This window comes from Molossus molossus, unplaced genomic scaffold, assembly GCF_014108415.1.
Source record: "Molossus molossus isolate mMolMol1 unplaced genomic scaffold, mMolMol1.p scaffold_m16_p_1, whole genome shotgun sequence".
NCBI lineage: Eukaryota > Metazoa > Chordata > Mammalia > Chiroptera > Molossidae > Molossus > Molossus molossus.
In genome coordinates, this window is record NW_023425344.1 from 118,077,369 (window position 1) to 118,104,621 (window position 27,253).

The 27,253-nt window shown below is 39.7% G+C and overlaps 1 protein-coding gene across 2 annotated transcripts in view; it reads left to right on the plus strand.

Moving 5' to 3' along the window:
* Positions 1–1,121: 1,121 nt before the first annotated feature.
* ARIH1 (ariadne RBR E3 ubiquitin protein ligase 1) overlaps positions 1,122–27,253 on the plus strand; it is a 134,936-nt gene continuing 108,804 nt past the window's right edge. Inside the window, exons 1-2 of one of the 2 annotated variants that reach the window (XM_036247789.1) lie at positions 1,702–1,800; positions 25,846–25,913. In XM_036247789.1, the coding sequence (XP_036103682.1) occupies positions 1,770–1,800; positions 25,846–25,913 (99 nt within the window). In that variant the 5' untranslated portion in view covers positions 1,702–1,769. Of the gene's footprint in view, positions 1,801–25,845; positions 25,914–27,253 lie in introns of both variants that reach the window. The other variant, XM_036247785.1, reaches the window with a different exon arrangement.

Genomic DNA, 27,253 nt, shown 5'->3' on the forward strand with positions numbered 1-27,253 from the left:
TTGTTTGGCTCTCCTGTCCTATTTACAAAGATTTAAATGCACTCTTAAAATGGCATAAAGTAACTTACTGTCCTGGCCCCCTAACTTGTCTAATATCTTGCTACTCCTTCTTACACGTTAAGTTCCCCGCGGTTGGAGCGTTGGCCTGTGGACCAGAGAGTCCCCGGTTGGGTTCCTGCTAGGATCAGGTACCAAAAAAAAAAGTTCCCCAAATTAAACTACGTTATACCTACTGTGCTTTTGCTTCTGTTACTCCCTGAGGCTAGACCATCTTCTCTACCGTCTAGCACCCTTTGACAATCAGCTCCCACAGCACATTTCTGGATGAGAGACAAGCATTATCTTTCTGTGATATTTGGTTATTGTAGATATTTCTACTATCGCCTGAGTTGTGTTGTATTAATATATACTCTGTAGTATTTAACACATATTATGCATTATAAATAGTTATGATTAATATTTTAGGTCACGCAGAGGCTAATAGGGCAAGTATTCTGTGGTCTTGGTCAAGTGCCCCACTTCCAAAGGGGATGGGGTACGGTGGCTCCATGAAGATGAGAAAATACGTAAAGCCCTATACAGTGCTCAATTAACTGGTGCTTGTTGAGCGGAGTTTAGGAAAAGTTTATTTAATATGATGTCACTACGCGACTTTAAAACCACTACAGAATCAAACTACTTAAAATAAGGTTCACCTGTCACACAGTTTAGAGGTTCCTATAAAACAGACTTCCATTTAGCAGCCTGGGCAACAGGAATTTTGGCTCAACAGCAGAGATCTTCCTAAAATAACTTCTGCGGGCGGGACTGCCGGAGGGGGCTGGATCCCTAAAGCCTGCGGCAAAAAACATCCCCTGGACGGTCCTGGGTGGCAGGGGGCTCTCGTAATGACGGGGCGGCTACTGCCTCCTCAAGTATCGGGTCCACTGGTCTCCGCCCACCAGTAACCTCAGCCGGGACGAGAAGGCGACTTTGGCAGTGCCGCGCTCCCAGGGCCAGGCCGGGCCGTGGGGTCTCCTCGAACTCCACGCAGGGGCGGCGGGGCGGGGCGCGGTGACGCCAAGAGTAGTGACGCGAATACGCAGCGCGACGCGATGACGCACGCCCCTTTGTTGGCTCAGTAGCCGTAGCAGCAGCAGCGGCCGAAGAGGTGGCGCTGAGGACTCTTTTCTCTTGGAGGCCGGAGCGGAGCCGCGTCTGACTGAGGCGGGCGGCAAGCGGCCCCCTCGCTCCCTCCCTCTCCCGTCCACGACCTCCCCGCCGCCGCCAGCCGCCAACTGCCAACCTCCGCGCCCGGGGAGGAGCCGCGGCCCTCGGGGCTGGAGCCAGGCCTGCGTCCGGACATCAGCCGGAGCCGGAGCGAGAGCCGGGGCCTGGGCGTCCCCGCCCTCTCCCCGCCTCAGGGCCAACGTCCGCCGGGCCCCTGCGCGTCGCGCCATGGACTCAGACGAGGGCTACAACTACGAGTTCGACGAGGACGAAGAGTGCAGCGAGGAGGACAGCGGCGCCGAGGAAGAGGAGGAGGACGAGGACGAGCCGGATGACGATAACCTGGATCTGGGCGAGGTGGAGCTGGTGGAGCCCGGCCTGGGCGTCGGCGGGGAGCGGGACGGACTACTGGGTGGGGAGACGGGCGGCAGCGGCGGCAGTGCTCTCGGGCCCGGCGGTGGTGGTGGCGGCGGCGGCGGCGGCGGGCCGGGGCACGAGCAGGAAGAGGATTACCGCTACGAAGTGCTCACGGCCGAGCAGATTTTGCAACACATGGTGGAATGTATCCGGGAGGTCAACGAGGTCATCCAGGTGAGGGTGGCCGCCGTGCTGGCTTGACCGGGGAACAGATTCAGGCGGCCCGCGCGACCCCGAGGGGCAGGCCTGGGCCTGGTGCGCAGCCCAGCACGGTATCTCCCCGCCCCTGTCTCCTCCGCTGCCTTTGCTAGGGACAGAGGGTGTCAAAAGCAGACATTCGCGGGTTAGCCGGGTGTGGAGAGGTGCGCTGGGGGCGGTGCTTTCCAGGCCCTCCTATGGCGGAGGCCTCGGGCCCCGGAGACTTCTCTTGCGGGCAATTCCTGCCAGCCCTGGGCCGGGTGTCCTTTCTCTGGCCCTAGGAGCACCTGCGAGGGTGGGGCGGAGGGTGGTGGTGGAGAAGAGGGTTTCTAAGAGGGTTACCCTGGCCTTCAGCCTCACTTGAGCACTTTTGGAAGGGGTTAGAGTAGGCCTAAGAGCAGCTTGGTGTACGGTTGCCCCAAGTGGGCATCAGTTAATAAAGAAATGGATCTGCTTGGCAGTCTTAAGTGCCTACTTAAAGATGGGGGAAGGGAACTATTTCTCGGAAAAGGTGCTGATGGGCCTTTTTTTTTTTTTAAATGATGAGGCTTCTGCTTGCATCTTTTTACGTCTTTACTGTTTGTTTGTGACCCAACTTTTCTCAGTAGCATATGACTTACTTGAAGCTGTTGGAAGAGTTACTGCAGATTGCATATCCAGCCTCGCAGCTGAAACAACAAAACGCAGTGTTATTGTCTGATATTGGACAAGACTCTTATTGTGATTTAGAAAGTAGAGGCTTTTTGCTTCTGGACCCCTTTCTCTGGCGATTTCTATTTCGGTGTCAGTAAGTTAGGCTTGGTTTAACTTAACCACATTTTATCTAACCTTGTGAGCCACATTTTGCATTTTTGAGCTTTAGGAAATAACTGTTTTATGATGATGGGTCAGGTATACGATTGAAGGATAAAGACGAAGTCTTGATTTAATGCAACTTTCAGAAAAAACACAAATTAGTTGGAAGGAGACTATATACATGAGCAGTAAGTTACTATTGCCTTCTTGTATGTCAGTCATTACATTTTTTTTCCTTAAAATTGACTGGCTAATATTCACTGGCAAATTAGAATTAGCAGTGTTTTACTGCCTACTTGTTGAGTTTGCACGATTAACAGATTTTTACAGTAGCATCTAGTAAGCAACCCTTTCTTTTGAAAATTGAATTATCTGTTTAGGCCCATTGGAAGGCAGTGTTTTGAAAAATCTGTGATGTCTGGTGCTATTACTAAACAGTGCGCATCTCAAACTTTCATGTAGATAATGCGATCTAAGGAGGCATTTGAAAGGTTGTAGAAGAAAGATAAGTTTTACTGCTCTTTTTCTGATTCCCAAAATATGACAGTTGACTTAGGCCACCAAACTGAGAGTTTTTCTTTTCTTTTTGGGGAAACTTTATCAAAAGAATTCACAGTAAAACATTGAATTCTGTTTTCATTTTTTTGCAATTGTATAAAATCTGATGTTTTCAAACTTATTACCTAGCTTAATTTCATTTTAATTAGCTTTAAAAAAAACTCGCGGGTATTTTATTATTGAAATTTTTAATTTGCGGTATGTTTTCATGTAGTTACATCTCAACCAACTTTCTCAGCTTTTATGTGTCTTAATTACTGAGACCAAACCTTGCAAGTTCTTTATGTCATTTCTGGAACAGATATGTAGGTAATGCATTCCACATCATTCATTCATTTGTTATTTTAGGGGAGAGAATAAACGCAGATGAACTGAACTAAAAAGACCTACAAAGTACTAGAGATTTTTTAGGTGTTATACTTTTACCATGTTTCCATACTTGGTTTTTGAAAACTCTCTTTTTTTTAGTCTATTTTATGTTAAATATGCTTTTAAATAGAATTCTTGAATGAATAAATATTTATCCCTTGTTAAAAGTTTATATTTAGAAATATCAATAAATCAAAGGATAGGATTTTATCCCAGACCATCTTTTCTCCAAATGATGTACTTCCTAGATCTACACTAGGCTCTAGTTATGTTATAGGTTATTTATGTTAATAGATTTAAACTTTAAAAATTACACAGGTAATACATGCACACTGGAAGAAAAAAACTGGGCAAGAAAAAAAGATACCCAAATAGATGATTCAATTTTCAAAACAAAGTGTTGCTTTCTAGATGATACTGTAACTGTAGTTCTTTCCACACCCTCTGCTTAAGCTATACATGTTTTTAATAACAACAGAATGGTACTGTATGTTCTGTTTATGTTTTCAGTAGGGAAAAAGCAGAAGGCATCACGACTTTCTCCTGTCAGTAAATATTTTTCAAATGCTTATGTGATCACAGATCTAAACTAATTTATTTAGTCTGTTATTATTGACCTTCCTTTTTATTTTCTAGTTTCTGATTTTTATAAACCTCATTGGGAATACCTCATAGATTACATTTTAGGATAAACTGAATTGCTGACTCAAAGGATTTGCTTATTTTCAAGGCATTTGAAACATTACCATACTTCTCATAGAAAGGTTATGCTAGTCCCCCCCACCAGGTGGTGCTTGATTGGGATAAAATGCTCATCATTTATAAAAAAAAAAATTTAACTGATGAAGTTGGACTTTTAACATGTTTATTGGGCATTGATGTGTCTTTTGGAAGTTGTGTTTGCTCACCTTACCCCCTTTTGGGATATTTATCTTTTATTGATTTATAAGACCTCTTTATATTCATAGAGACTTTAAATATCAGTCTAGGTTTTTCAATTTAAAAAAACTAGTGTTGGTTTAATATGACAATATGTTTTAAATTTATGAAGTTAAAAACCATTATTTTTACTTAGTTCAAATTAGAGAGCTTACTATTAACCCCGCCCTATGCGCTACTACTTTTCAATCTGAAACCAGTATATTATTAGTGAACTTGAAAATACATTTGCAGGAGAAAAGGATTAAAGTGTAAAAAGGTCGACAAGTTGATCTTTTCTTGGGAATTTGATTACTTTTTCTGGAAAAGTAGTTATTGCCAACAACAGATATATCCTGTTATTTATAGTTATCTTCTAGTTTTCAGTCAAAGTCAACACTTTTTCTTTTAGAACACTTGGTTTTCTGGCTTTCTGAAACTCTCTTGTTATATTTGGTCTTGTTTTATTTAAATCCTTTGTAGCTACCTAACTTACCTTTTGAACTTTTAAGAAAAGATTAGGGATTTTCTTTAGCTTTAACCTGTATCAGTGATAGGGAAATGCTTAAATCCCCTAAGTTATCCAACTATATTACTTAACTAGTGTTGCTAGTATTAAAAAGTAAGACTTTTTAAAAAATGTAATTGTCTAATTAGCTAGGTAATTTATTAAACAGTACACAATTCTGCAATTGGGGAATGTTTAAATTTGCCTTTTTGTGTTTCCATAACAGTGTTCAGCAGTTGTTGATTGTGCCTTGTGTTCCAGTTACCATATTAAGTAGAGGGCATAGTTTTTGCCTTAAGAGCATATAGAGGTCCTTGGGCTTCATTACCAAAGATTGTTGTTCATTAGTTAAGTCTGAGTTGGAGTCTGAGCATCGATATTTTTAGCCACTCCAATGATAGTTCTGAACCACTAGAATAGTCATAGTTCATGCACTGTCATGATTTTGACTCAGGAAGAATAAGTAGAGTGAGAAGGGCAGTAACCCTTAGGAACAACAGGGAGAGGGGCATGGGGCTGTTTGGATATGAGTGGTCACAGAGGAGGTAAAGAGAGGTGGGTGGGTTGGTGGGTGTCCTGCTGCTATAAGACTTATGCTAAATAACTTGGTTTAAAAACAACAGTAATATGCTAATCCTTGGTGGGGGAATTTTCTGTTTGTTGATATTTCACCTATTTAATTTAACTAAAAGATTTAATTTAAGGAACTTCTAAAGTGAAGTTTCAAGCATCAATTGAGAGGTACTTTATTCCAGCATATTTTGTTTTTTTGTTTGTTTTTTTTTATCCTCACCCGAGGACATTTTTCCATTTTTTGTTCAGGTAGAGTGGGAGGGAGAGAGAGGAACAGAGAGAGAGAGAGAAACATCGATGTGAAAGGGACACATCGAGTGGCTGCCACCCGCACAACCGACCAGGGCCGGGGACAAACTGCAGCCGAGGCACGCGCCCTTAGCGGGAACTGAACCCGGGTCTCTCAGGACCGCAGGTCGACGCTCTAACCGCTGAGCCAAACCGGCCAGGGCTGTTTGTTTGTTTTTTAAATGTGAGACATTAAAACAAGAGAGTTGAACTATTAAGTTGGTCTTTTTAAATCAATATTTTGTTTAACATCCTTAATCAGAGATATTCATTGTTTCCAAGAAGTTGAACTCTAGTGTGCATGTGAAGATGAACTTATATTGGTTAACTTGTTTGGGTGGAGTATAGGGGGTAAGAGGAAGAGGAAAGGGAGAAAAGGAGTGTGGGTTTGTGTTTTGATGCTCTTAAGGTGTTGGATATGGTTTATTCCTCTTTAACTTTTTTTATCTTATTCCAGCCGGTCTCCTTGAGCTATAAGCTTTCAATTACATTAATTCTTGTTGAGTCAAAAATTCTGGGAGTGAGGTCCAACAATCTGTTTAACAAGCAGTCCAGGTGATTCTAATGTAAGCTAAAGGTTGAGAACCACTGATGTAGTTGAAATTTAATGGCAGTGTTTCTCCTTGTTGTAACTAGTTGTAAATTGCTACAGAGGCGGGTTAATGATGGAAGGCAAGTTGTTTAAGAAACTAAGGAAAGGAAAATATCAAGTGCTTGGAGTTGAAGGGGATTTGTCATATCACTGCTCTCCTTCAGATGAGGTGGTCTTTACTCAGTTCTTTCAAACATGCAAACCAAACACTATAGTGACATTTCTCTCACCTTCTTGGTTAGAGCACTTGGTTTTCCTTCTACCCTTCCCCACTACTTGGAGTTTTTGTTTTAAACAAAAATAGTTGAGTTTCTTTAGGGAAGTAAGGTCTTAAATACTGTAAAGGCTTCTCAGTATTGTACTGTGAGACTTCTGAAGGAGTTCATGATATCTTTGAGTAAAGACATGCAAAGCTATTGGGTCAGTAAGTAGTTTAGTCAAGTGCTAAGTGAATAGTGATACATATTTAGATCTGGAAGATGACTAGGATTCGGATGGATAGAAAAGAGGAATAGGAAACCATACTGAGAAATTGAGAATGAGGAAGGTGTCTGACTAATGGTGAGGTTGGCCACAGCAGAAGAGTTTTTAAATTGTTGGTGATAGTGTTGTTGAAGCTTGGAGGTTTGATACTTACGAAGAAAAGTTAGCAGAAGTCATCATGTTAGATTTCTTTTTTGGGTTTTGACCTGTGGTAGCCCATGAATTACTTCTCTAACCCTGTACTACCCCAATTAATGGTTTAAAAACAACGAACATTTATTATTCTCACAATTTCTATGGGTCACGAATCTGGATACAGCTTAACTGGGTGCCTCTGGCTCAGTCTCTTTTAAGGCTGCAAAGTATCCAGCAGGATTGCAGGTCTCGAGGCTTGTTTGGGAGTGATACTCTTCCATGGACACTTATATGGCTGTTGGTGGGTGTCAGATTTTCACTGGCTCGTTATTGGCCAGAGACATCAGTTCCTTGCCCTGTGGGCTTCTCCATTAAGTAGCTTACCAACACAGTAGTTTCTTTCCTACAGAGCAAGGAGTCTAAGAGAGCACTCCCAAAATGGAAGCCACAGTTGTGTTTTATAACTTAATCTCAGAAATGACATCCCACCACTTTGCCATATTCTACTTGTTGTGAGTAACTAAATTCATCCTATAAACAGGAGGAGGGGATTACACAAAAGTGTTAAGACATGGAGGCAGGAATCCTTGGGGCCACCTTAGAGGCTGCTTACCATTATTTATATGTCTTGGCTCCATCAAGAGGTGAAAGACCAACATGTATAATGTTTATCCAGTCGATCTATATACCAATGGGAGGGCTTAGTAGTTTTGGATTTTTAAATTTGGATTAACCTTAAATAATTGTATTTGGCTTTGCAAAGCATTATTATACCTTTAAATGATAAGCATTCCTAATTACCTTTCAATGGCTAAGACTAAAAGAATAGTTTGTAATCTCCTAGATTTGGCAGGAATTTGAGAGTTGCGAGAAGTAATGCAGAGGTCCCATGTGCCCTTTACTGATTTTTCTGCAATGGTAACGTCTTACAAAACGCATAATATCATAACCAGTATGTTGACATTGATAAAATATACTTATTGAGATTTTTTTACCCTGAGGATTTTTAAAAATTTAGACATTTAATCCCCACCCCAGACTAAAAATGGGTCGGTGGGAGTTTGGAGTAGACATTGTCATTAAAAATCTTCCCTTCCCTGGATTATTTAAATGCACCTCAAGGGTTGAGAGTGCCTGTTCTTGCCTAATGTCTCTAAAGAATTATCTCTGTAACACTGCAGTCTCTGTTTAAGGACAAATAAACAACTGAGCTACTTTGTGATATAGCTCATTCCAATGTTTAACTCCTGAGTAAAAAAAAAAAATTAAAATCTGCTTTCATGTTTACTCATATTCATTGTTACCAGGGTGGCACTTTGGATAAAACAACAACAGAAACCCAAAAAAACATAGCTGTTGTTTAGAAAGCTTGAAGGAAAAATTTTTCTTTCTGAAGTTAATCAATCCCCCTTCATTTCTTTTATGACAGTGAACCTATATCTTTGTGCACCTTTCCTACTTCATTATTTAATATTAGATACTGTCTTTCTTTAGGCACTATTTCACAGGCCATAACTTTGCTAAGACCTTGACAATATATATATAGGTCATCCTTTGATCTTAACACTATGTTACTATGTAAGTTTATAGATAGCTTAATTATTCCCTTTAAATGATGTGATCAATAGAAAGATGAGAATTTATTTAGGAACATTTGATGTTCACTTATTAGGTGAGAATGATCAGAGACTTCTAACCCGGGATGAAGCCCATAGAAATAGTAATGGAAGTCCTTGCTTTATTTTCAGTGGTTTCAAAAGCTGAATAGTATGTAAAAGAAAGCAAAACAGACCTGCCCTAGCTAATTAAAATGTGGGCCAGTGTTGAATCTTGAATTCCACAATAACAGGACATATTCTAATCAGTATATTTCTACAATCATATATAATTTAAATTTCTTCCTAAAAGTTTGCTTTCTTCCTACATTCTCATTCATCCAGTAATACATGGTCATCTGGCTTGATCTCAGATATAATGTCTCATTTTTTAAAAAATGTTTTTATTGATTTTTTTAGAGAGAGAGGGAGAAAGAGAAACATTGGTGTGAGAAACATTAATCAGCTGCCTCCTGCACTTTTTTTCATTTTGAAAAATGAGAATGCTGGTATTAAGGCCAAAAGGTTGTGAGGGTATAAATGAGAAATGCCAAATACTGTGCTGGGAGTTTTCCTATGTAATTTAAAATTTTTATTTTATTTTTACTTACTAATTTTGGGGTGGAGGGAAAGAGAGAAACACGGATTTGATGTTCCACTTATTTATGCATTCATTGGTTGATTCTTGTATGTGCCCTGACTAGGCATCGAACCCACAACCTTAGTATATTGGGATGATGCTCTAACCAACTGAACTACCTGGCTAGGGCTTCCCGTGTAATTTTTTAAAAAATGTAAACATTGTTCAATAGCATTTTTCCTTTTTGCTATGTTCCATTTAAAAGAAATGTCACAACCGACCTGACACTTAATACATTTTGGCAGCAGTAGAGCAGATAGATAATGAAGTATTAGGTAGCATTTCCTTAGTACTAAGACATTTGTTTAGACAGTGCTAAGAATAGCTATAATCCCAGTCACTCCTCCCCAGGCTTGCTTTGCTATCTCCTTTGAAACTGTTATACTTATAATTCAACAATGAACCGACTTCATTTATTTGATAATATATCCTTTCTCTTAATCATGATTATACATTTTTTTTAGGGATTAAGTAACCTAGGTACTGAAAAGTATTTTCTGATTCTTAGTACTTACAAGTACAAACCCCTAATGTGGACACATTGATTTTTGAGACATTTGGACAGATATTTCTCTGAAACCCACTTGAAACCCAAATTTACTGCCTTCTCTCCTCACGACTCTTTTACCTTTGACCGACTTACCAGTTAACCATTCTTAGAATGTAATAATCATCTCCCCACCCCCAATTTCCCACTTCAATTAGCCTTGATCGGGTTACCTTTGAAATTTGTTTTTTGTTATCCTTAATCTTTTCACTAATTAATCCTAATCTACAACCTCTTTTTATTTTGCCTCCTTACCTCTAGGCTTCTAGTCATACTATCAAATACAAGTATAGTAGTCATGTTTCTACTAAAAAAGGCTTAATTGCTTCTCCAACACTCCCTCCTCCCATTATAAGTATAGTCTGATTCCTTAATATGGCATTCATGGCTTTCCCATCTTGATTGATGTCAAATCATTTTTTCAGTCTCATGTGCTGCTATTCCTGATTTTCTTACCACCTTCATTGTACTACTTCTGATTCCTTAATATACAACACTATGATACACCTTTGTGTTTTCCTATTTTTGTTCAGGCTGGTCCTTCTTGGGATACTCTTTCTCTTCCTAACTGCCTTATGTACTCCGATTCAGACTCTGCTCAGATATTGCCATATCTTGTTCCAGATCCCTCTCCTTCACCTTTCCAATGCTTCTTTATCTTATGTTTGCATAGCACCTCATATGAAGTTTGGTGTATTCTACATGAGGTTGTAATATAGCCATCCCATTACCTAAGTGTCTTTAGATATAAGAGTTGTGAAGGGTGAGAGATGAGTCTTCTTCACCCATAGCATGCAGCACACTGACATAGTCTGTGACACACTAGAAATTCAGTAAATACTTGTTGAAGTTTGTCCTTGCCCCGTAAATGCTTGCTACTTTGATTTCTTTATCTGTAAACCAAAGGGAGGTAGGTAGACAAGATTTTCTTCTGGCACTAATAAACTATTTTATGATTTCTAGATAACGCCGCAGCAATAGTGTAAGAAGATGACAAGAAAAAAGTGTTTAAATTCCAAGAGGACAAGCTTTTTAAGGCCTCTGAACATATGGTGACCCTTTTATAAACTTTATTATTTGCATATAGTTCCCTGGCACTTTATCACTCCCCCCCCCCCCCTCCGAGCACTATATATAAACCAACAGTAATGTTAAAAACAGTTAAGTCACTCTAATATAGTAGTTTTCAAAGTATGGTTTATGAACGAAAAACTATTTTATGATAATACTGAGAAATTATATGCCTTTTTAATGTGCTGACATTTGTACTAATGGTATGGAAGCAATTGGTGGGTAAGACCACAGGATAACATATTAGTATTTCTTGTATTCTTCAATACCACACGGTAAAAAGTTCAGGTTTCAATTATTGTCCTCGATGAAGAAGTAAAAATTATTAGTTTTACATTCTATCCTTTAAGTATACATCGTAATAGCTTATGTGGCAGAATTGGAGGTATGCGTGGAGCACTGCTACATACTAAAGTACAATCGTTGTCTCAAAAACATTTGTTTAATTTGTGACCTGAACAAGCTGCTTGTGTGTTGGAACACCATTTGTACTTGAAAGAATGACTGACAAACTATTTAGACAAATGGCAAATAAACATGATAAATGTGTCTTCAAATGAAAGAAATATGTCTGTCATTTCAAGCAAACCGCCCTCAGAATTTGAAGTTTTAAAGTGGAAATTAGAATTTTGGGAAACATATCTGCTAATATGAGACAGACGGCTTCCTAGTGCTTAAAAACTTCTGACGAGATACTGTATAATAATCTATATCAACATTTAGAAGATCTGCATGACATAATCAACTAATATATTCCAAATGACCAATTTTCCAATGACCACTTGTGATATTTCACAAATATGCATTGGTAAATGATCCATTCAAAATACAGAATAAGGATTTTAATATAACAAGAATATGAAGTGTTGCTGGTGCTTGTGCCTGTACCTCCTCACCTCTCTTCTGACCAAAGCCCAGGGGACCAGATTGAGAAGCCTGGACCATGTTCCAGTGCAAACTGACAGCCCTCCACTACCACAACCCTGCCAGCTTCAACTGCAAAGATGAAATGGAATTTAGAAACTTTATTGCTTGGCTTGAAGACCAGAAAAATCAGACACTACAAGATTGAAGACAGGTAATTTAAGAAACATGCACAGCAGTGACTGGCTCAAGTTCTTTGAAAAGTATCTTAGAGATGTTAACTGTCCTTTCAAGATTCAGGATCCACAAGAAGCAATTGACTGGCTTCTTGCTCTTGGTTTAGCTATTAATTAAACTTTAGGACTTGATAACTCATTATACAGAAAAGCTGTCACTGAAGCTGAAAATGCAGAGCCATTAATCAATTTGAATGTAAAAATAATGTTAAGGTTGGTGTAATAGCTTTATCTGATGACTACCTGGTAATGCTTAAGGCAATTCAAATTTTGGTCCAGGAGCTGCCTGATACAGGATGCAGTTGCCAAAGCAAATCAAACAAAACTAAAGCCTGTTGCTTTAGACAAGCATATTCTTGGTTTAGACACAGGAGATTCAGTTCTTTTATTTATTTATTTATTTATTTATTTATTTATTTATTTATTTATTTATTTATTTCCTCACCCGAGGACATTTTTTTTTTGTTCAGATAGAGTGGGAGGGAGAGAGAGGAAGAGAGAGAGAGAGAAACATCGACGTGAAGGGACACATCGAGTGGCTGCCACCCGCACGACCAACCAGGGCCAGGGACAAACTGCAACCGAGGTACGTGCCCTTAGCGGGAACCGAACCCGGGTCTCTCGGGACCACAGGCCGACGCTCTAACCGCTGAGCCAAACTGGCCAGGGCGAGATTCAGTTCTTAATGAAGCATCTCAAATATTGCAATTGCTACACACAGAAGAGCTCAGAAAGCTACAGACAAAAGTTAAGCCATAGTAGCTGTTAAGGCAGTGATCCAAAGACAGAGACCACAGACTAGGGAAAGTTGGAAGCAGAATATTTTAAGATTTCAGCCTCTCAGCTATTTAATACAATTGGGAACGTTGTACACTGGCATGTATTTGGAAATCAGATGTCACATTTTCGAGGGAAAAATTCCAAGGAATTGACTAGTTTTACAGATTTACCATTATTGCATTTTCTTTAATAAATCTGGAAAGTGAGGGGGGAAAAAGTTCTTTGATATGATTTCAGAGTCTACCTTGCAACTAGTCTTTAGGAAATTGCCACTTTTTGCATTTTGGTGTAATATCAAAAAGAATATAATTAGCTGAAAGTGTTCCTCCTTTTTCTAAATACATATCTTTGTGAGGCCATATTATTTTTATTCTTCAAATGAAACAACGTATCTAAGAGCATGAATTCAGAAGCAGATACGGGAATCCCGCTGTTTTCTAGTTAGCTAGGTATCAAAGACTTTTAAGTATGTGAAATAGTATACTACTCTCACTAAATTTTTGTTTTAGAACATATTTAATTTAATAAAAAATGTCTTTGTATTGACATATAATAGGGCTTATTATTTTTAATGAATTAGTAAATATTTTTTGTTGAGCATCAACCTATGCATCAAGAGGTTGCCGGTTCAATTCCTGGTCAGGGCACATGCCCAGGTTTTGGGCCAAATCCCCAGTGAGGGGCATGCAGGAGGCGACCAGTCAGTGTTCTCTCTTATTGATGTTTCTATGTCTTCTTCTCCCTTCCTCTCTCTCTAAAATCAATAAAGAAAAAAATTTTTTTTTTTAAAGATTACATTGTTGACTGGCTCCCACTGTTTGTGGTGGGAGGAAGCTAATGAGTCTTTAATCTGGGTGCTTGTGAGATTTTTACTTTGTCTTTGAAAGACATATAGAAAACTATTAATGTGCCTACTTGTTTTTGCTTGTTTTGGATCTTCAGGTCCTTTTGAATATGTGGGAGTGATGTCTTTTATCAATTTTGGAAATTCTCAGGTCTTCCTTTTTTATCCCCATCCTTCTGAGACTCCAGTTATACATTTGTTAGGGCTTTTTAAGTTCCATATGTGTCCAATGCTCTTTTTTGTACATCCTCTATTCTTTGTGCTTCAATTAGGATAATTTCTATTGATTGATCTTCTGGGTTTCCAAATCTGTCTTCTTGTATGTCCCATCTGCTGTTGAATACCTCTTAATTAGGTTTTATTTTCAGATATTGTATATTTCAATTCTAGAGTTTCCATGTAAGTTTTTTATAGATGCTAATATTTTGGTGATTTTTTTGTTTTATTTTGTTTTCCAAGTTTTGCTCTGTTTTCTTTAGCATATTAATCTTTCTTAAAAGTTTTATCAACTAACTACAATGTTACAAGTATCTGTTAGTCTCTATAAATATTTTTTCTCTCAGTTTTCAGTCATATGTTCCCGTCATTTGGTACTTTTCATTGCATTCCATACATTATGTATAAAATATTTTAGAGATTCTGGATAAAGATAGATCACTCTAGAGAGGATGTTTTTCCTTTTTTTTTTTTTTAATTAAAATTTTATTTTTCAATCACAGTTTACATTCAATATTGAAGATTTTCATTCTTTCTTCAGATTGGTGGTTAGATTGGTAAATAGACACGTTAATCTAATAAGGCTGAGTTCTAGCCCTGTACAGTTTCAGTCTGTCTGTTTTGCCACTAGCCCTTTAGGTTCTTTATCTAAGAACCTACTGAATTCTTAGCAGTTCTTCCCCTAGGGGTCTCAAACTGTAACAATTCTCTTTCTAGACTCCTGGAAACACCACCTGTTTTTCAGAGGCTTTACTTTTAGAATTTTAGTGTTGGCCCTGTGTAATCCCAGGATTCAACAAATGTCCTGAGGGGAATACTGACCAGTCTGTGAGGTACCCCTTCACATCTCAGTATTAAAATCCTTTTGTTGCTCTAATAAGTTCTCATACATTTACTGACAAAAACATACAAATTTATTGTCTTCACGCATTTCTAAAAGAAATCCAGAGTGAATCTCACTGGGCTAAAATCAGCATGTTGGCAGACTGTGTTTCAGAGGTTCTAGAGGAGAATTTCTTTCCTTGCCTTTTTCTCTTCTAGAGGCTGCCTACATTCCTTGGCTTGTGGCCCCTTACTCAATCTTCAAAGCTAGCAGTCAGTATAGCACCGTCAACTCTCTCTCTCTGACTCTGACCTCCACTTGTCCCTTTTTTCCACTTTATTATTTTTTTTAATCTTCACCCGAGGATATTTTTCTATTTATCATCAGATAGCGTTGGAGGGAGCAGGGGGAGGGGGGAGAGAAACATTGATATGAGAGAGACACACCAACTGGTTGCCTCCCACATAACCTGACCAGGGCTGGGGATGGACTGCAACCAAGGTAGGTGCCGTTGACTGGGAATCAAACCTGACACCCTTAGTCCGCAGGCTGATGCTCTGGCCAGGGCCCTTTCTTCCTCTTTAAAGGAGCCTTTGATTACATTAGCTGACCTAGATAATCCAGAATAATCTCTTTATTTTTAAGATTAGCTGATTAGCAACCTTAATTCCATCTGCAACATTAATTCCCCCTTGCCATGTAACATAACATTCACAGGTTCTAGGTGTTAGGCTGTGGACATTTTTGGAGGAACTTCTGTTCTGCCTCCCTGTAGCATTCCTCTGCTTGCTCTCAGAATTTGCAAGTCCCCCACCCGCAAGTAGAAGCCACTTCTGTTGTAAGATCACCAGCTTCTCTAGTTCTTGTTGCCTCAGCAGCTCTCTACTGCCTTCAGACAGATGACTTCTGGGCATTATCTCGTTCTAGATGGGAATGCTGGCTTACCTCTTAGCTACTCTATCCTACCTGGAGGGAGGACGATAAAGATAATTAGTGTGAATGCTTTCAAGATAAACTGAAAGGCCAAAGTCTCCTTTCTATCTGATCTAATGCCACTATCTTGAACTTGATCCTCTTGGATTTTACTATTCCTGAGACTAATTTACATCTTCCTATCACCATGTTCTACCAGATCTGTACTCAACTTTTACAGCTATATGTCACCCATTGGTACATGCACTTGGCAGTAGGACTATAGAGATTAATGGAGAACATTCCTTTCCAGGGCTCCTACTGTAGGAAAGGCAGATATGTAAATAAATACTTGATTATAAAGGCAATAACTCAGAATCCACTATGCCCACTTTTATTCATGTATAGCCTGATCTCAATTATTTCCTATTTGTGGACTTGTCCTGATCTGGTTTTCTTTCTTTCTTTTTTTTTTTTTAATCTTTATTGTTGGATGTAAAATGTATTACAGATGTTCCACATTTTTCCCCCATTGACGCTCTCCTCCTCACCCCCGCCCCCCTCCCACCTTTTCCCACACTATTGTCTGTGTAGGTAACTAGCTGCCTTTCTCTTGCTGCTTTTAAGATTCTCTCTTTGTCTTGAACCTTTTGCATTTTGATGATGATGTGTCTTGGTGTGGGCCTCTTGCGGTTCATCTTGTTTGGGACTCTCTGTGCTTCCTGGACTTGTATGTTTGTTTACTTCACCAAGTTAGGAAAGTTTTCTGCCATTATTGTTTCAAACAGGTTTTTGATTTCTTGTTCTCGCTCTTCTTCTGGCACCCCCAAGATGCGAATGTTGGCACGCTTGAAGTTGTCCCAGAGGCTCCTTACACTATCCTCATTTTTTTGGATTCTTTTTTCTTTTTGCTGTTCTGATTGGGCATTTTTTGCTTCCTTATATTCCAAATTGATGGTTTGCTCCTTGGATTTACGTACTCTATTACTGAAGCTGTGTAAATTATTCTTTATTTCAGTTAATGCCTCCTTCAATTCTAACTGTGTATCCATGATTTCTAACTGGTCCTTTTTTATGCTCTTGAGGCCCTCCTTAAGTTCACTGAGGTTCTCACTAAGTTTATTGAGCATTCTTATAAGCAGTATTTTGAACTCAGTATCTATTAGGTTGCTTGTCTCCATTTCGCTTAGTTCTTTTCCTGGGGTTTTGTTCTGTTCTTTCATTTGGGACCTGTTTCTTTGTCTCCTCATTTTGGCTGCCTCCCTGTGTTTGTTTCAGTGTATTACTTAATGAGAGTTATGGGGCTCGCTGAGACCAGATGCTGCTCGTTTGAAAGAATTTGGGAAAAACCTGAAGCAGGATCCAAGACAGGCCAATCCTATGGTTAAGCAAGTGGCAACAGCTTGGGTGGGCTTGAAAGTTGTGTGGGGCGGGGCTTGCCTCAGGGAGTCACCAGGGCGGGGCTACCACTGTGAGCCAGGTTGCTGGAGTCCCAGATGTGGCGACTGTCTGCCGCCCCAGGGAAGGTCTCACCAAAGGAACAAAGGCCTCTTACAGCACGTTTGTCCCCAGAAAGCCCCCTCTCCAGCCCTCGCTTCAGTGCCAAACAGCTCAGTTCTTCCCTGTACGTCTCTGGCGCCCCTTGAGCTGCCTCCCCTCCAAGTTTAGAGGGAGTGAGTCCGATAAGTCCGTGCGCTGGCCCTTTAAGGAGCTGCCTAGGGCTCCAGCTGCTTCAGCCTCCCTGAGCCTCAGTTCCCGCTGGTTTTTCCAGCCAGAAGTTATGGGGACTTCTCTTCCTGGCACTGGAACCCTGAGCGGGGCACCTGGTGTGGGACGGGGACCCCTCAGTCCTCAGGAAGGACCTTCCCAGCCGTGGGAGCCTCCTGATTTTTATCCGGCACACTTGGGTGTGGGACCAGCCCGTCGCCCCTCGTGCCTCCGCCCCTCGTGCCTCCGCCCCTCGTGCCTCCGCCCCCCGTGCCTCCGCCCCCCGTGCCTCCGCCCCCCGTGCCTCCGCCCCCCGTGCCTCCGCCCCCCGTGCCTCCGCCCCCCCGTGCCTCCGCCCCCCGTGCCTCCGCCCCCCGTGCCTCCGCCCCTCCTACCAGTCTGGATGTGGCTGCTGCTTTAATTTCGTAGTTGTAGGACTTCCATTCAGCTTGATTTCAGGTGGTTTTGAATGATGGTTGTTCTGTAGTTTAGTTGTAACTTTGATGTGGTTGTGGGAGGACGCGATACTGCGTTTACCTACACCGCCATCTTGACTGGAAGTTCCTCTCTTTAAATATTTTTTCTTTATTGATTTTAGAGAGAGGAAAGGAGAGGGAGAAGGGGAGAGAGAGAGAACATTGATTGGCCTCCTCCTTCACGCCCCACACTGGGGATTGGGCTCACAACCTGGGCATGTGCCCTGACCAGGAATCAAATTGGGGACCTCTTGGGGCATGAGTCGACACTCAACCACTGAGCCACAGTGACAGGGCTACAAATGCTTCTCCTCTGATAAACTCATTCGAACTTCAAGATCCAACTTAAACATTATTTATTCTTTGAATCCTTCCCACGGAGTGAGCCTCAGAATTTTATACATTTATTTTTAAAAGCTCTTATTAACTCATGGGTCTGTTTTGAGGACTGGACTGGCAGATGCCCAAGGGGAGAGGGAGGTGGGAATGACTGCATAAAGAAGGTGAAGGGATTAGCTCAAGAACATACATGAATACCCTAGGGACATGGATAATGTGAAGGCCAAGGGAGGGGAAGGTGTGGCGGTGAGTGGAGGTGGGCAGAAGGCAGGAAAATCTGGACATCTGTAGTAATGTCAGCATTAAAAATATATCTTTTTAAAGGTTTATCTTTTATTTTTTAATGTTTTTATTGCATTTGAGAGGGAGAGAGAAACAGCAATTGGTTGCCTTCTGCACACACCCCTACGGAGTTGGAGCCCAAAACCTGGGTGTATGCCCTGACTTGGGATCGAACAGGTAAACTTTTTGCTCAACCAACTGAACCACGCTGGCCAGGGCAAAATTTTTTTTTTTTTCCTCACCCGAGGACATTTTTCGATATTTTGTTCAGATAGAGTGAGAGGGAGAGAGAGAGAGAGAAACATCGACGTGAAAGGGACACATCGAGTGGCTGCCACCCACACGACCCAACCAGGGCCGGGGACAAACTGCAACCGAGGTACATGCCCTTAGCGGGAACCAAACCCGGGTCTCTCCGGACCGCTGGCCGACGCTCTAACCGCTGAGCCATACCGGCCAGGGCAGGGCAAAATTTTTTAATTAAAAATAATAAAATAAAAGCTCATATCTCTGTTATTTACTTTCTACTAAATAGATTCTGAAATCCTTAAGGGTAGAATCAGTGTCTTGATTTTGGTATTCCTGTTGACCAGCACAGTTCCTGGAACATAGCTGATAAACAGACTTTTAATAGTCAATATTAAATGAGTGAGTTTTCTTATTGACAAAAATAAATCTTGGAACTAGTCCTATTCTTATCATTTGTGAATTGTTCACATTCTTCTTCTGTTGACTTCACTGAATTAACTCTTCTCTCATTCCCTAATATATTCTTTTTTTCTTCCCTCTTAACCAATTATTTAAAGAAATGTTAGTCATCACAACTATTCTCTGAAGTAAATGGTATTTTTGTGAATAAGAAAAGTGAGACTGAGAGGAATTAAATATTTTGCTCAGGTTTTCATAGCTGAAGTCAGAACTCAGTATTTTATATCATTAAATATAAATAAACCATATGTGAATTTTGCTATCTTTTGTGCTGGGTATTTTTTGTTTGTTTCTCCAGATCCACTCTACCTTTCTCCATCCAGCTCTATGTCCCAGGAGATTGACTTTTACAGACCGAATCATTGGGCTTTGACTTGTGACTTCATTGCTATGACCTGTTAATCCAAATAAAAGGAATGGAATGGCCCTGGCCGGTTTGGCTCAGCGGTTAGAGCGTCGGCCTGTGGTCCAGAGAGTTCCCACTAAGGGCATGTACCTTGGTTGCTGTTTGTCCCCAGCCCTGGTTGGGTCGTGCGTGCAGGAGGTAGCCACTCGATGTGTCCCTTTCACGTCGATGTTTTCTCCCTCTCTCTCTCGCTTCCTCTCTCTCCCTCCCACTCTATCTGAACAAAAAAAAAAAAGGAAAAATGTCCTTGGGTAAGGATAAAAAAAAAAAAGGAATGGAATAGAGTCAGAAGTTTAATACAGGCCACACTTAAACTTTAGAGCCTAAATATATACCATCCTCACGAAAGTTTTAAGCCAAAATTGCTATTACAACATTTACTATTTTCTGGTCCAATGTAAGCATTAAAAAACACAAAGCTTTAACATAAAATAATTCCATTACTTGACCTTTATTATAATATGCATATATATTATGTAAAATTTATTCATAATTTATGTATGAAATTACAAACTTTGGTCCACAAAACCCAACATTCTTCTGACAGAAGCATCAAGAGATTGGAAGAGTAACCTTGTGAAATTGTTGTGGATGTGCTAGATAATAAATGCTTGATATGTTTGTAGGGAGAATAGCTGACTTATTTTGCTAAATGAGAAAATTATTTTTTTGTGATGTTCCCAGAGGAGCTTTTTATTGATACCACTTAAACTCAAATGTAAGGATATGTCTTTACCTTTCAACCTCTACAGATCATTATTTAAGTTCTTATGAAACAAAAACTTAGAGTGGGCTTGAGATTGTTATTTAATATGGAAATAATATTTCTTTGAAAAGAAAGTATATAATTTTACTCACCAGGCTGACTTTTTAAATGTAATAATTTGATTTTGTTGGCGTTAAACATTGTATCTGTTTTCTATCTTCTCGATTCATATTGCATTAATATAGCTGGATCCTCGGAATATGACTGACTGAAGCTTGATTTATATTTTTGTATTCTACCCAGCTGTAGAGCCAAAGGAGTAAAAAATAGGACTTTAGAATTCACAAAAGTCCTCTAGTCATCCTTAGGAATGAAAGTAAAACATTTTAACAGTAGTTAAAGAATTAAGGATGACAGTAAACTTACCTAAACTTTGTTTCATACCAGAGTCAACATAGTTTTTGATTCACATAGTGTCAGATTAACATGGATGAAAGGGATCTTAAAGGTTATCCTGGCCAACCACTTACCAAGTACTTCCTCCCTGTTAAGTGGTCCATAAACCTATTCTTAAAGCCTCTACAGTGATTCAAACCCCCACAGATACTTAATAGAAGTGAGCACTTTTCATATTTAACAGCTTGCTTTTGAATTCCTCCATTTATCTGTTTCTCTGTAGCTTTTTACTTGAACCTGCCTGGTTTTAACCAAAACTTCCTTATGATAGCCTTTCTGTATTTTTAGACTTATTTTACATTTTGGAGACTACCAGTACATTAAACTATATCCAGGTTAACACTTTTTTTGGTACAGAATCCAGAATAAAGCTTCTGCTTTACTTATGGATTCTTGATTAGGGAGATTGTTATGTACTGGTTTTTTGGATTCAGACCTATGGGTGTCTACTCAAGCAAAGTTGCATAAGATCTAACACTACAGTGGCACATGTGCACCCTGTTCAGTTAAATAAATGCCGAACAAGGCGAGTTATGTTTGTTCGCACCCTCATCGCAGACACTGGCCGGTTTTGCCTTAACAAGTGAATAGATAACTACTTTTTATTTTATTTTTTATCCTTACCCAAGGACATTTTCCCGTTTTTTGTTCAGATAGAGTGGGAGGGAGGGGAGAGGAAAAGAGAGAGAGAGAGAGAGAGAGAGAGAGAGAGAGAGAGAGAGAGAGAGAAACATCGATGTGAAAGGAACACATCGAGTGGCTGCCTCCCGCACAACCCAACCAGGGCCCGGGACAAACTGCAACCGAGGTAGGTGCCCTTAGCGGGAACCGAACCCGGGTCTCTGGACCACAGGCCGACACTCGAACCACTGAGCAAACCATCCAGGGTGGTAACTACTTCTGATGTTACTGTTTTATTAATAGTTTTGGGGTTTTGAGTCCTGTATATTTCCTTTGACTCTGCATTTATAAAAATAAAAGCAGTTGCTAGTCAGTGTTAATGAGTTAGCTCTGAATAAAATATTTTCCACTGCCTTTTTTAAGCTTCTGAGTTAAGTGAAGAATATCTTGAAGTGCAAACTTCTTATCTTTGTGGGTCAGGATTTTCTTCATTCTGTGTAACCAAAACAAAATAAAGAAGTAAGTTACATTCTGAGGCCAATATGACTGAACTCTCCTCATTAATCTCTGATTAAAAAAAAAAAAATTTAGTTATTAGTATTCTAACACTATTGATAAACTTTTTTTTAGGATTTAAAAATTTTTATTCTTTGATTCTGTATATATGTTTTGGCCCAAAACTCAAAAAACAAAAGATTAAAAAAATAAAAATATGTTCACTACCTGGTTTTGTCCCTCAGAGGCAACCACTATTACTATCTTAATTCTTTTTTTTTAATCCTCACCGGAGTATATGTTTTCATTGATACCTATTTTTTTTAATCCTCATTTTTTTTTTTTTTTTTTGCTTTTTGCATTTATCAAAATAAACAGGAGGGAGAAAGGAAGGGAGAGAGAGAAACATCCATGTGAGAGAGAGACACATTGAGTGATTGTCAGCCACACAACTCCAACTGGGGGCCAAGGACAAACTGCAACCAAGGTATGTGTCCCCTGGGAACTGAACCTGGGACTCTGGTCCACGGGCTGACACTCTAACTGCTGAGCCAAACTGGCCAGGGCTCATTGATTTTTTTTTTTTAGATGGGGATAGAGAGAGAGAGAAACATGGATTGGCTGCTTCCACTTGTACCCAACCCCCAGCTAGTGTGTGTGCGCTGACGGAAAATGTAATCCACAACCTTTTGGTGCATGGGATGGTGCTCCAACCAACTGAGCCACACCAGCCAGGGCCCAAGGACATGTTTCATTGATTTTAGAGAGAGAAAGGGGGGAGATAGAGAAACATTAATCCATTGCCTCCCATATGCACCTCGAATCACAACCTTCTTGTGTTTGGGATGACGCCCTAACCATATAGCCATCCTGCCAGGACAATATGTTCATTCTTAATACTTTTCTCTTAAATGTAGGGCCTCAACTCTTCCCCTAACCTGAATTTGGTCCTCCATTTAAGACCCTAAATAGCAGCCCTGGTCAGTGTGGGTCAGTTGGTTGGGTGTCTCCCTGAGTTGGGCTCCATCCCTGGTAGGGGGTGTGCAGGAGGCGCTCACATCTATATTGTGTTACTCCCCCCCCACCCCTTCCTTTCTTTTAAAAATCAATAAACAAACTAAAAAAAAAAGACTCTAAATATCATATTGTAATTATTTTATGAATTCTGAGGGTAATGGGTTTCTAAACATAAGACTTAAGTTTAATTGGGAGTGATATTTATAAGTTGAGTACTTGATTGACTTTTTTTTTTACCAACTAGTATTTCTCTAGCTGCTATACTATGCTGGAAGAATATAGATACCCGACAACTCTTTTTTTTTAATCATCACTCGAGGGCACTTTTGCATTTATCTTCAGATAGAGCCGGAAGGAGAGAGGGAGGAAGAGAGAGAGAAACATCAATGTGAGAGGGACACATCAACTGGTTGCCAACCACACAACCCCAACCGGGGCCGGGAACAAACTGCAACCAAGGTACATGCCTTTAGAAGGAACTGAACCCGGGACTCTCCGGTCCGCCGGCTGATGCTCTAACCACTGAGCAAAACCGGCCAGGGCACAGGACAGCTCTTTAAGGAGGCATCTATAAATAAATCACAGTGCAGTGATATGTGCAACAGTAGAATTACAAGGTTAGAGAAGGAATGTTGAATGCTGTTTTCTGTTAAGGACTGACAAATTCTGGTATTAGTGGGTTTTTAAGCTAGGTTTTGAAAAATGAATAGGACCCTCACTAGACAGAAGGAGTTGGAGATAGCATTACAGAGGAGGAGGAATAGAATGTACAAAGGTAGAAGAAGCCATTTAATGATCTGATACATTGTACGAACAATGAGGAATTGAATATTGCTAAAATTATTGGGAGGCATTGTGATAGAAGCTGGGGCTAGACAGGTGGGTATTTTATGAAAGACTTTTTAGCATAGTGCTGAGATGGAAACCCTTTGGGTCAGGTGAAGCAGCTTTAAACTTAAATTAATATGGGGTTAGTGTTTAGAAAGAACACTTGGCTAACAGGAAATTAATGAGAATAATGAGATTAGGAGGCTGGGAGAGTGGTGAGAAGTCTTAAAATAATCTGAACAAGAAATAGTACAAAGTTAGCAAGGCTGGAATGGAGAGGAGGGAGCGGCACTGAAGATATTAGGTTGTAGAATCAGTGAGAATTGGTGAATTAATTTATTAGGAGACAAAAATGGCTTAGTGGTTAAGTCTTGGGCATAATACAGAAAGAAGTTCAGCTTTGCCTTTTATTATAATAGTGTAGTTGAAGTTTTAAGCAGCCTTCATTTAACTAACTTCCTTGATTAGAAGTTCTTCATTCCCTCAGTAAAATAGACCTATTTGACATCCATGGCAAGCTCTCACTTGTTGGCTTTCCTTGATAAGTAAAACTAAATTATGAAATTGGCCATCACAAATAGGCTGCATACTCTGTGATGCCATTTATATGAAAGGTCCAGAATAGGCAGATCAATAGAGACAAAAGTAAATCAGTGGTTGTCAGAGGCTGGAGTGGGTAAGGGGATAATGAGGAGTAGCTGCTAATGGGTATGGGGTTTTTTGAGGGGGTGATAAAATGATCTAAGATAAATGGTTGACACAACTGTGTATTACAACTCTGATTATATAAAATATATCTGAACAAGTTGTAGGAAAAAAAATTAATGTACATATCACATTCAGATTTCTTTCCTAGTTTTGACCAATAATGTATTCTTTTAGAGCTTTTCTTCTTCCAGTCTAGAATTCAGTCAAGGATCATGCATTACATTTGATTGTCATGTCTCATTATCTGCTTATGTTTTTGAGGGGTTACAATAAGAAATATATATATAAAATGTTAGATCCCTTGGTAACGAAAGGGGAAACATTTTCCCTCATTCTTTCTTGAATATGAGGTATGGATCTATATTATTTTAAATGCATGTATGCATGTAAAATAAAATATTTTATTAAATTAAAATGACTTTTACATGATTATAAGCTTTTGATGAAGCTTAAGCCAAAGCCAGCATTTTGAGATGGTAAGGTGCTTTTTTAATTGATTTTTTTTTTTTTTTTTTTTGAAGAGAGAGGAGGGGAGAGGTAGAGAGAGAAACATTGATGAGAGAAACATCGATTTGCTGCCTTTCTACATGTCCCCTACATGCAACCGGCCTGTGCCCTGACCAAGAATTGAACAAGTAACCTCTTGGTTAATGGGATACCACTAATCCACCGAGCCACATGACAGTGCAAAATGTTAAGATGCTTTTTATAAAATAACTTTTAGAAGCTACTTGAATACTTGTTTGAATGGACTTGAGGTAACAGGACTCTACGTAACTTTTAAAGCTATTGTTGGTAATTTTGTATTTATTTTACTGTACCTTGGTAATTGGCCTGAATGGCACTATTATATATTCTAAGACCCCAAAATTATCTAGATGTGATACTGGCAACCATTTTTACATAGCAAAATGTAGAATGATAAAATGCTGAAATATGACTTTTATTCAGTGATTTCAGGTGTACTCTAATCACGTAGATCTTGGCAGTACAGTAGAAAATCTCTGCATGTAATAATTGCTATTTTAATTTTAGCATAGAAAGTCTTTGGATATGATAGTTTCTTATATCTGAAAATAAGCAACATCTATATGAAGAAATTGTGCATGACATGGTTATAGAAATGCCTGTAACTGTTGCTGGTATTAAAAATACTGATTATGCCCTGGCCGGTTTGGCTTAGCGGTTGGAGTGTCGGCCTGTGGACCAGAGAGTCCTTGGTTTGGTTCCTGCTAGGAGCACGTACCAAAAATATATATATATATTGATTATTTTGCCTATTCAGTGGTACTATTTCTACTTGAAAGAAGAGAATAATATGGCAGTCAACAATAGTTTATTTGTGGGTATGTGAATGGGAGGGTTGCAGACATGAAGTTCAGGTATCTTACTGTAGAATATAGGTAGATATGTTTTCTTCTGGTTTCCCCCTCCCCCTTATATTCCTTGATTTTAATTTTTATCAAGTCTGTCTGTCTGGCCTTTGCCGCTGTGGCCCATTGATCTGTCCATCTGTCTGTTACAGTGCATATTGGGTACTTCCAGAAGTATGAATTCAGTGATGCAAAGGACAGGCGGGCTGCAGCAGCAAAGGTAGGACAGAATCATTCCAAAGACAAGTCACTAAAGGACCATTAAACACACATGTGTGGAAGTATATTAGCAGCAAGTACCTAATTTCACACTCTTTATCCTGTAAATCTTTATGGAAAGCCTGTTCTGACATGACAAATTTACATATGTATTTATAAAAAAAACACAATTTTATTATTTTTTAAACCAGAAATTTACTTGGCACTTAGGCGACAAAATAAATTGGTGTTTGCCACTTTTTTTTTAATGCTGAATAATAGAAGAAATACTTAAATGTAGGATTTTAATGATATTTGCTCAATTCGTGGACTTGGTTGATTTCAGGAACTGTGGTAACAAAGGATCCCATTTGTAAAACTACGGGAGGAGAAAAAGCAGGATAGATAGATTGATATGCCTATGTGTGTATTTATATATTAATATTTTTATATGTTTGATTCTGAAATATTTTGATGGATATAATCTAAAATTTCAAGGTTGTTCTTTAACTTCTATGAATAAGCTTAAGGATTTCTATTTAAATATTTGTACTATTTACTTAGATATTTGTATCTTTACTTGCTAAGTAATAGCAATTCCTGGCTTCTTTCTTTTTTTAAATGCTGGGTTAGAATGAAAGCAATAGCTTTTTTTTTTTTAATCCTCACCTGAGGACATTTTTTCCATTTTTTGTTCAGATAGAGTGGGAGAGAGGGGGAGAGAGAGAGAGAGAGAGAGAGAGAGAGAGAGAGAGAGAGAGAGAGACAGACATCAGCATGAAAGGGCCACGAGTGGCTGCCACCCGCACGACCCAACCAGGGCCAGGGACAAACTGCAACCAGGCTACATGCCCTTAGCGGGAACCAAAATCGGGTCTCTCTGGACCGCAGGCCGACGCTCTAACCGCTGAGCCAATCCGGCCAGGGCAGCAATAGCATTTTTATGCTGAATTCTAAGACCTGAGTCACAAGCACGTTTTAAGAGTTTAAGTAATACAATGCAAACATTTGAAGAAAATGAAATGGAAGGCTTATATATAAAGGTGTCCAGTGCTAGGTTGCTTATTTATATTACTCTAGTATTGGTTGTAAAGTGAGGGATTATAGGAATAGCTGAATGATACAGATGTTTACATCATTTTCTTTGCTCTTAGGCTTCGAAAAGAAAGGAGGTAGATTTTTCCAAATGGGCAACCTTTCAGTGCCCGGGAGAGACACCCAATCAGCTGAGTTGCACCAGCCAGGGCAGCAGTTAACACTTTAATAAATTTTATATCCTAAATTGTGGCGATCTAGTCTACTGTCTCTTGAATGTGGAAACATTTTGAAGTGAAGTTTCATGGTATACCTTAGTAGAGCAAT